This window comes from Nerophis ophidion, linkage group LG07 (genome assembly GCF_033978795.1).
Source record: "Nerophis ophidion isolate RoL-2023_Sa linkage group LG07, RoL_Noph_v1.0, whole genome shotgun sequence".
NCBI classification, from domain to species: Eukaryota; Metazoa; Chordata; class Actinopteri; order Syngnathiformes; family Syngnathidae; genus Nerophis; species Nerophis ophidion.
Window position 1 is genome coordinate 27,570,477 of NC_084617.1, and position 12,202 is coordinate 27,582,678.

Sequence of the window (12,202 nt, forward strand, 5' to 3'; positions counted from 1 at the left end):
CAACCCTCCGGTTTCTGGCACGGCCGCTCTACCCATTACGCCAAGCTGCCCCAAAGACTATAAAAATGGGACCCATTACCTCCCTGCTTGGCACTCAGCATCAAGGGTTGGAATTGGGGGTTAAATCACCAAAAATAATTCCCGGACGAGGCCACTGCTGCTGCTCACTGCTCCCCTTACCTTCCAGTGAATGAACAAGGGGATGGTTCAAATGCAGAAGACAAATGTCGCCACACATAGTGTGTGTGTGACAATCCTTTGTACTTAAACTTTAACTTAAAGTTATGTTATGTTATTGCATACGTCAGCAGAGTAGTTAGGAGTCTTTGTTTACTTACTTCTAAAAGACAAGTTGTCTTGTATGTTCAATACTTTTTTTAAGGACAGCATACTTATTTGATTGCAATAAGAAACATATTTCGTATATTACAAGATTTCATGCTAAAATAAAGCCAATGATGACATTTTTGTCCCCTTTAATTTGAAAAGTATTGAAATACATTTTTTTAAATTGGTATTGGGTCCAAAGCAAAATGTTTAGCATTGTTTGGATCCTTGCAGATCACATTCTATGTGTGAAAACATTTTGCTTTGGACCTCAAGATGCACAAGATGTGAGATAAATACACACACAGGATGTGCCTCCCACTCTCTTTCTCTCTCTCTCTCTCTCTCTGTGTGTGTGTATGTTAGTCATGGCAGTGTGTTGCCGAGCGGCAGCCAGTTGTGTGTTTTCTCTCTCGGAGCTCACACACCTCTCTCTCATCCGCTAGCCGCCTCTCCTCCTTTCTACGTTTCACATCAACCTCTTGAAGTTTCTCATTCCGGATCATTAGTGGCAGTGTTTAAGCGTGTGTGCGTGTGTGTGTGTGTGTGTGTGTGTGTGTGTGTGTGTGTGTGTTTGTGTGTGACTGTGGTTTCCAGCATGGAAGCAGTGGCACTGTACACGTTTCATGCCACTGAGGGCGATGAACTCAGTTTCAACAAAGGAGAATTACTCAAGGTAAGACCAAAAACTCTTTTTCTACCTCCACATCTGCAAGTTACTACTACAATGCTAAAGTAACTAAAGGGGTAGCGCATAGATATCTTAGCAAATTGGGCTTTTTGCCGGTGTTATTCTCGTTAAAGAGGACTAAAGTGAGCGCATTTCTGCACAGGATGATTGTGGCAGAAAATTGCTCCTCAAAGTGTTGAGTGGCGGCAAACGTCAGGATTCTTTGCAGACGTGCGACATGTCGCCAGCTGCTCAGGGCTCAAGCCATCAAGCTGTTTTTTTTTTTTTTTAAAAGGGGTCACACAGTGCAACCAATCAGGAAGTGCAGTGAAACTCCCCGCGCCACTTCATTTCACTTTAGCAGATGTCCCAGGGTCTTTGACTCGGGTCAAAGGTCAGGTTTTGCATATTTTTGAGGCGACTCACATCTTCCAGAGAATGTACAAATGCAACTTAACAGACTATTTATCTGGATTTGTAGCCAGGGTGTGACTGAAGTCATATGACCAAATATAACAGAAAAGCATATATTATTATTAAGGGACGGCGTGGCGCAGTGGAAGAATGGCCGTGCGCAACCCGAGGGTTCCTGGTTCAATCCCCACCTAGTACCAACCTCGTCACTTCCGTTGTGTCCTGAGCAAGACACTTCACCCTTGCTCCTGATGGGTGCTGGTTAGCGCCTTGCATGGCAGCTCCCTCCATCAGTGTGCGAATGGGTAAATGTGGAAGTAGTGTCAAAGCGCTTTGAGTACCTTAAAGGTAGAAAAGCGCTATACAAGTACAACCCATTTATTATTATTTGTATTAATATTGAGTGAATGTCCAACATTCCACATATAGGACTCCACACCAGAAATCATCTATTTATTATTATTATTATTAATATTGGGTGAATTTCCAACATTCACACATGCAAGACTCTACATCAGAAAATAATGTATTTATTATTATTAATAATAATATTGAGTGAATGTCCAACATTCATTCATGTAGGACTCTACACCATAAAATCATCTATTCATTAATAATAATAGAATGGAAATAGAATGGACTTTGTTGTCATTATATTTGCATACAACGAGATTAAGGACTCCACCTTAAGGTGCGGTAGTGGGAACAAATATGCGGTAAAAATAAATACCGCAAGAGGAAATAAAGGAAAAACTAACAATTGAAATAAACAGACTATCATCCAATAAAAATAATAAACAATCCTGTACAATATACAAAACACTATAGAAACACAAAATACAGTACAAAATACAGAACAAGACAAGAGCACCGGAGTAATATATAACAATCAGTGTCGGACGTATTGCACTCGAAATATTATATTATCGAAATATTATATATCAATAATTTTAATTGATATGTCCAACATTCATTCATGTAAGACTCTACACCAGAAAATAAACGATTTATTATTATTATTATTACTATTATTGTGTGAATGTCCAACATTCATTCATGTAAGACTCCACACCAGAAAATCATCTATGTATTATTATCATTATTGGTATTGTGTGAATGTCCATCATTCATTCATGTAAGACTCCACACCAGAAAATCATCTTTTTATTATTAGTATTAGTATTAGAATTAGTATTGAATGAATTTCCATCATTCATTCATGTAAGACTCCACACCAGAAAATTATCTATTTATTATTATTAATAAAAATAACATTGAGTGAATGTCCAACATTCATTCCTGTAAGACTCTAAACCAGAAAATCATCTATTTATTATTATTATTATCATTATTCTGTGAATGCCCAACATTCAAACAGGTAAGAATCCACACCAGAAAATCATCTATTTATTGTTATTATTATCAATATTGAGTGAATGTCCAACATTCATTCATGTAAGACCTCACACCAAAAAAATAATCTAATAATTATTATTAATAATACTTTTAAGTGAATGTCCAATGGTCATTCATGTAAGACTGTACACCAGAAAATAATCAATTTATTATTATTATTATAATTATTATTAATAGTCGGTGAATGACCAACATTCACACAGGCAAGACACCACACCAGAAAATCATCTATTTATTATTACTATTATCATTATTATTAATATTGTGTAAATGTCCAACATTCACACATGTAAGACTCTATACTAGAAACTCATCTATTTATTATTATTATAATAATTATTATTATTATTATCATTAATAATAATTATATTGTGTGAACGTCCAAAATTCATTCATTTAAGACTCCACAACAGAAAATATTGTACCGGTATTTATCATTATTATTATTATTAATATTGTGTGAATGTCCATCATTCATTTATGTAAGACTCGACATCAGAAAATCATGTATTTATTATTATTATTATTATTATTATTATTATTATTATTATTAATATTCGGTAATTGTCCGGCATTCACACAGGTAAGACACCACACCAGAAAATCATCTATTTATTATTACTATTATCATTATTATTAATATTGTGTGAATGTCCAACATTCACACATGTAGGACTCTACACCAGAAAAATCCTTGATTAGTTATTATTATTAATAATATTGAGTGAATGTCCAACATTCATTCATGTAAGACTCCACACCAGAAAATGATCTATTTATTATTACTATTATTATTATTAATAATATTTAGTGAATGTCCAACATTCATTCCTCTAAGACTCTAAACCAGAAACTCCTCTTTTTATTATTATCATTATTCTGTGAATGCTCAACATTCACACAGGTAAGAATCCACACCAGAAAATCATCTATTTATTGTTATTATTATCAATATTGAGTGAATGTCCAACATTCATTCATGTAAGACTTCACACCAAAAAAATAATCTAATAATTATTATTAATAATAATTTTAACTGAATGTCCAACGGTCATTCATGTAAGACTGTACACCAGAAAATATTCAATTCATTATTATTATTATAATTATTATTAATAGTCGGTGAATGACCAACATTCACACAGGTAAGACACCACACCAGAAAATCATCTATTTATTATTACTATTATCATTATTATTAATATTGTGTGAATGTCCAACATTCACACATGTAAGACTCTATACTACAAACTCATCTATTTATTATTGCTATTATCATTATTATTAATATGGTGTGAATGTCCAACATTCACACATGTAAGACTCTATACTACAAACTCATCTATTTATTATAATAATAATAATAATAATTATTATTATTATTAATAATAGTTATATTGTGTGAACGTCCAAAATTCATTAATTTAAGACTCCACAACAGAAAATATTGTACCGATATTTATTATTATTATTATTATTAATATTGTGTGAATGTCCATCATTCATTTATGTAAGACTCGACACCAGAAAATCATGTATTTATTATTATTATTATTATTATTGATATTCGGTAAATGTCCGACATTCACACAGGTAAGACACCACACCAGAAAATCATCTATTTATTATTACTATTATCATTATTATTAATATTGTGTGAATGTCCAACATTCACACATGTAGGACTCTACCCCAGAAAATCCTTGATTAATTATTATTATTAATAATATTGAGTGAATGTCCAACATTCATTCATGTAAGACTCCACACCAGAAAATGATCAATGTATTATTATTATTATTATTATTATTATTATTATTATTATGTAAATTTCTAACATTCATTTATGTAAGACTCTACATTAGAAAATAATCTATTTATTATCATTATTATTAATATTGAGTGAATGTCCGATATTCACACAGGTAAGACACCACACCAGAAAATCATCTATTTATTATTACTATTATTATTATTATTATTAATAATAATAATAATAATAATAATATTGGGTGGATGTCCAACCTTCATTCATGTAAGACTCCACACCAGAAAATAATGTATTTATTATTATTATTATTAATATTGTGTTCATCATTTATTCATGTAAGACTCGACACCAGAAAATCATGTATTTATTATTGTTATTATTAATAATAATGTGTGAATGTCCAACATTCATTCATATAAGACTACACTAGAAACTCATGTATTTTTTATTATTGTTGTGTGAATGTCCATCCTTCATTTATGTAAGACTCCACACCAGAAACACATCTATTTATTATTATTATTATTATTATTATTAGTAGTAGTAGTAGTATTGTGTGAATGTCCAACATTCACAAAGGTAGGACTCTACACCAGAAAATCATCTATTTATTATTATTATTATTCTGTGAATGCCCAACATTCATTCACGTAAGATTCTACACCAGAAAATCCTGTATTTATTAGTTTTATTAATAATATTGTGTGATTGTCCACCATTCATTCATGTAAGACTCCACACCAGAAACAACTATTTATTAATATATATATATACATACACACGAAAACACATACACACGTATAATTATTTATTTATTGTTATTATTATTAATATTGATTGAATGTCCAACATTCTTTCATGTAAGACCCTACACCAGAAACTCATCTATTTATTATTATTATTATAATTAATATTGTGTGAATGTTTCAACATTCGTTCATGTAAGACTCCAAACCAAAAAAATAGTCTATTTATTATTATTTGTATTAATATTGTGTGAATGTCCAAGCATTCATTCATGGAATACTCCACACCAGAAAATCACCTATTTATTATTATCCATCCATCCATCTAACCCCTCTGCCACCGTGAAGCCCTGTTCCATAAATATTGATGTTAAATATTTATTTTTTGTGAAGGAATGTTTAGAAATAAGTTCATCAATCCAGATGGATCTCTATTACAATCCCCAAAGAGGGCACTTTAAGTTGATGATTATTTGTATGTGGAGAAATCTTTATTTATAATTGAATCCCTTGTTAGTTTTTAGTTATTTTTATATCTTTTTTTCCAAATAGTTCAAGAAAGACCACTACAAATGAGCAATATTTTGCACTATTATACAATTTAATAAATCAGAAACTGATGACATAGTGCTGTGTTTTACTTCTTTATCTCTTTTTTTCAACCAAAAATGCTTTGCTCTGATTAGGGTGTATTTGAATGAAAAAAAGGTTCACAGGGGGTACATCAATGACAAAAGGTTGAGAACCACAGGTGTAGATCGTAACAAGGTCGTCTGCAGGTAGTCCATGTCTCGCCATGACTGTGAGGTAGTGCAGCCGCTTGGAGGCAGTTTTTATTATTGTGTGAATGTCCAAGCATTCACTCATGGTAGATTCCACACCAGAAAATCATCAATTTATTATTCTTATTAATATTGTGTGAATGTCCAACATCCATTCATGTAAGACTCCACACCAGAAACTCATCTATTTATTATTATTATTATTATCATAACATGCACCTGGGGATAGGTTGATTGGCAACACTAAATTGGCCCTAGTGTGTGAATGTGAGTGTGAATGTTGTCTGTCTATCTGTGTTGGCCCTGCGATGAGGTGGCGACTTGTCCAGGGTGTACCCCGCCTTCCGCCCGATTGTAGCTGAGATAGGCGCCAGCGCCCCCGCGACCCCGAAAGGGAATAAGCGGTATAAAATGGATGGATGGATGGATGGATCATTATTATGATGATGATGATGATTATTATTATTATTAGTGTTTGTATGTACGACATTGATTTACAGTTGTGGTCAAAAGTTTACATATACTTGTAAAGAACATAATGTCATGGCTGTCTTGAGTATCCTATAATTTCTACAACTCTTATTTTTTGTGATATAGTGATTGGAGCACATACTGTGACCAAATCTGCTGGGTCAAAAGTATACATACAACAATGTTAATATTTGCTTACATGTCCCTTGGCAAGTTTCACTGCAATAAGGCTCTTTTGGTAGCCATCCACAAGCTTCTGTTGAATTTTTGACCACTCCTATTGACAAAATTGGTGCAGTTCAGCTGAATCTGTTGGATTTCTGACATGGACTTGTTTCTTCAGCATTGTCCACACGTTTAAGTCAGGACTTTGGGAAGGACATTCTAAAAACGTTATTTTAGCCTGATTTAGCCATTCCTTTACCACGTTTGACGTGTGTTTGGGGTCATTGTCCTGTTGGAACACCCAACTGCGCCCAAGACCCAAACTCCGGGCTGAGGATTTTAGGTTGTCCTGAAGAATTTGGAGGAAATCCTCCTTTATCATTGTCCCATTTACTCTCTGTAAAGCACCAGTTCCATTGGCAGCAAAACAGGCCCAGAGCATAATACTACCACCACCATGCTTGACGGTCGGCATGGTGTTCTTGAGATTCAAGGCCTTGCATTTTCTCCTCCAGACATATTGCTGGCTATTGTGGCTCAACAGCTCATTTTTTGTTTCATCTGACCACATAACTTTCCTCCAGAAGGTCTTATCTTTGTCAATGTGATGTCTTATGTTGTCCTAAAATGTATTCTCTATTAAAAAGTGTTGCAGCTTCCACATTTATTAACAGATTCAAGTCATGCCAAATTCAAGATTCTCCTTGCTAATATTAATCAACTGCTAACGCATTCATGCTAACTTAAAAAAAAAATGTTTACATTTTTTGGGGTAATTTACAGGTACACACCTCAGACTCATATATGTTGGTACTTGATAAATTCTAAATGTTAACATGCTAACTTTTTTAGTCCATTTCTCAGGTCAATCCAAATGTAGGAGCGATTATGCAATATTAGCACAAGAGAAGTGGTCAGCTCTGACTCAGATTTGGGTGAAATAAATCTAAATGATTTCTTCAAATTTACAGGACACATTTTCTTTTTGTAGCTGAGTATGTTGAGGGCTGGAGTTGGTCCACATGTGCCGTGTGACGACACATTAGTCAGGCAGCAGGGGAGTATCCTCCTCTTTTAGAACAACTTTAAGGAGAAGAGCTACGATCAAGACCTAAAAATAAGCCCTCATGTATTTCCAAATAGTCCAACATAAAAGCGTCACTTTGGCGTTGACATAAAAGAAATGTCTGGCAGGTAGAACTCTGCAGAGAGTTAAAAATCATTATCCACTTCCAATGGCACAAACATAAAACGACTATATTTAACTGACCCCATTTTGTCACACCTAATATAATCTTCACCTGGAATCATTTTCAGAAGATTTTGTTTTATTTTGGGAGTAACATGGTGGGTCAGACATTTTTATTCTGGGTGTATTGAAATGTTAACATGTCAACTTTTTTAGTTAATTTCTCAGGTCAAGACCACAAAATCATGCATTTACATAGCTACTTTACGCATACTAACTGTTAGCATAGTAATTGTCAGCATGCGAATTTAGCTTTTTTTTCTCGTTGATTTATATATTTTGTTACTTGACGTTATAAACTCTTGGCGTTTCAGTCCAGCTTCAGCTTTTCGGCACTGACACACAATTTCTACTGAAATGGATTTGAATTTTCTGTTTTTGTTGTCCAAAAAACATATTATCTATTAAAAAGTGTTACAGCTTCCACATTTATTAACAGATTCAAACTATGCCAAATTCAAAATGATCCTTGCTAATGTCAATCATTTGCTAACATATTCATGCTAACTTAAAAAAAATAAAAAGTTTGAATTTTGTTTTGTTAATTTTGCAGCTATACACCTCAAAGTCATATCTATGCTAGTACTTGGCGCATTCTAACTGTTGATTGATTGATTGAAACTTTTATTAGTAGATTGCACAGTACAGTACATATTCCGTACAATTGACCACTAAATGGTAACACCAAAATAAGTTTTTCAACTTGTTTAAGTCGGGGTCCACATTAATCAACTCATGGTAAAATGTTAGCATGCTAGTATGTTATTGTTAGCCAGCTAGTTTTTTTTAACCAAATTTACAGGTACACACATGAGAGTCATATATTTTGGTATATTACTGTACGCATGATAACTGTTAGCCTGTTAGCTTTTTTTAAGCTAATTGCTGAATGTTACCATGCTAACTTATTAAATTCATTTCTCAGGTCAAAACCACAAAGTCATGCATAGACAAAGCTACTTTAAGCATACTAACTGTTAGCATAATAACTGTTTGCATGCTAATGTAGCTTTAATAATCAATCAAATATATTATTCTCACCTCTTTTTGTGTCCAAGCTACGGACGACTGTATCTTTAAAAAGCATGAAATGCGCCAGCTGAAAAAGAAGAACTTTTGAACATCTGGCAACGTCCCACCGAGGATCGGTTCCAAAACAAACATTCTCACTTTTACTGGTTGCGGTTTAAGTTCATAGAATAAAGTACTTTTTTATTTCCATCTTCTGCGGCGTGTCAAAAATCCCCAACACAATAACAGCAAGAATAGTCGGCGTGTGCAGGAAGTTAACGCATGTGACGCACTAACGGAGACATGGAAAATGGTGGCAGGACTACTGATAATAATAATAATAATAATAATAATAATAATAATAATAATAACAATAATAATAATGGATTTAAATACAGCAGGTCACATGTATTTAATGTCCTTTGTGGTGGACATAGTCTACTTTGTCATGTGAAAATGAACATGGTGGAGGCCACAAACATGTTTGTGGGCGGAGTTTCCATTAGACTATATTTTTGTGTCATGTCTAACAGCTTTTTTTTCCACGAAATGAAACAATTCTGCCGATTCCACCATTTTTGTTCTACAAGTATGAATTATGCTAATTAATGACTTAATAAAGCGTATTTGCCTCTGCTGTCATATTTTCTACTTAAGAACAAGACCAATTATTATGGGCAGGTACTTCATTCATGTGTGTGTGTGTGTGTGTGTGTGCTTGCGTGCGTGCGTGCGTGTGTGCGTGTGTGTGTGTGTCTAGATCACCAACATGGAGGATGATCCCAACTGGTACACAGCTGAGCTCCACAACAGGAAAGGCTTTGTGCCCAAAAACTACATTAACCTGCGGCCACATGCGTGAGTACACACACACACACACACACACACGCACACACACACACACACACACACACACACAAACATACACATGTTCACATTCACACACTTATACACACACATACACACGAATGTGTACACACACACATTTACACAAATACAAACACACGCATATACACGTGTATACACACACGTATACACGTACAATCATACACACACATTTATACACATACACACATTTACAAACACGTATACACATTCACACACACACAAACTTATACACACGTATACACATTAACAGACACAAGTACACACACAAACACACACATGTATATACACACAAGTATACACACACGAGTGCACAGACACATGTACATACTCGTATACACACACACGCATACACATTTACACACACACGCATACACACAAACACAAACGTATATACACACCCAAACACATGCAAAAATGTATACACTTGTACACGTATAAGGGGCCGTTAGGGACATTATTCAGAATTACCTCTGACATACACTACTGAAATGCTCTTACATACACACACTTATACACACACAGACAGACACTTACACACATGTATACACACATGCACTTATACACATGTGTACACACACACACGTATAAACACAAACACTTATACAGACACATACACTTACACACACATGTATACACGCGTACAGACACACGCACGTATACACATTTATACACACGTATGCACACACAGGTATACACACACGCACACACATGTATACACACATACATGTATATACAAACACACACATATATATATATACATATATATATGTATATATATATATATATATAGACGCACACGTACACACACATGTATACAAATTCATGTATATACACACACGTATACACAAACACATATGCACACATGTATACACAAACATTTATACACACACACATATAATTTTACATATACACACAAACAGACACAAATATACAGACACACACATGGATACACACACGTATACACACATTCACACATATATATACACACACCTATACACATGTATACACACAGACAGACACACACACACACATGTATACACACACTTATACACGTACACACATGTATACACACATGTACTCATACACGTGGACACACACGCATGTATACACACAAACACTTATACACAAACATACACTTACACACACATGTATACACACGTACAGACACACACACGTATACACACAAACATTTATACACACACACGTATGCACACACAGGTATACACACGCACGTATACACACATATGTATACACAGTAACCTATACACACGCATACACATCCATGTACACACACATATACACACACACACACACACATGTATACACACATACATGTACTGTATATACAAACACACACACATATATATGTATATATATATATATATATATACTCGCACACGTACACACACACGTATACACATTCATGTAATTACACACACACACATATACACAAACACATACACACGTGTATACACACACGTTTACACACACACACATACACACAAACACACACGAATATACAAACACACACGTGTATACACACACGTATACACACAAATACACATATATATATACACACACGTGCACACACACCCATACACACATGTATACACACACATGTACACACACACGTGTACACACATACACATATATATATATATATATATATATATATATATGTATATATATATATATATATACACACACGAAAACACATACACACGTGTACACGCACAGACATACACGAACCCCGTTTCCATATGAGTTGGGAAATTGTGTTAGATGTAAATATAAACGGAATACAATGATTTGTGAATCATTTTCAACTCATATTCAGTTGAATATACTACAAAGACAACATATTCGATGTTCAAACTGATAAACTTTTTTTTTTTTGCAAATAATCATTAACTTTAGAATTTGATGCCAGCAACATGTGACAAAGAAGTTGGGAATGGTGGCAATAAATATTGATAAAGTTGAGGAATGCGCATCAAACACTTATTTGGAACATCCAACAGGTGTGCAGGTTATTTGGGAACAGGTGGGTGCCATGATTGGGTATAAAAACAGCTTCCCAAACAATGCTCAGTCTTTCACAAGAAAGGATGGGGCGAGGTACACCCCTTTGTCCACAACTGCGTGAGCAAATACTCAAACAGTTTAAGAACAACGTTTCTCAAAGTGCAATTGCAGGAAATTTAGGGATTTCAACATCTACAGTCCATGATATCATCAAAAGGTTCAGAGAATCTGCAGAAATCACTCCACGTAAGCGGCATGGCCGGAAAC

General features: G+C 34.3%; 1 protein-coding gene across 1 annotated transcript in view; it reads left to right on the plus strand.

Annotated features, from left to right (window-relative positions):
- The first annotated feature begins 678 nt into the window (after positions 1 to 678).
- grapa (GRB2 related adaptor protein a) overlaps positions 679 to 12,202 on the plus strand; it is a 90,327-nt gene continuing 78,803 nt past the window's right edge. Inside the window, exons 1-2 of the mRNA XM_061905848.1 lie at positions 679 to 1,003; positions 9,783 to 9,880. Of these exons, the coding sequence (XP_061761832.1) occupies positions 926 to 1,003; positions 9,783 to 9,880 (176 nt within the window). The 5' untranslated portion in view covers positions 679 to 925. The remainder of the gene's footprint in view (positions 1,004 to 9,782; positions 9,881 to 12,202) is intronic.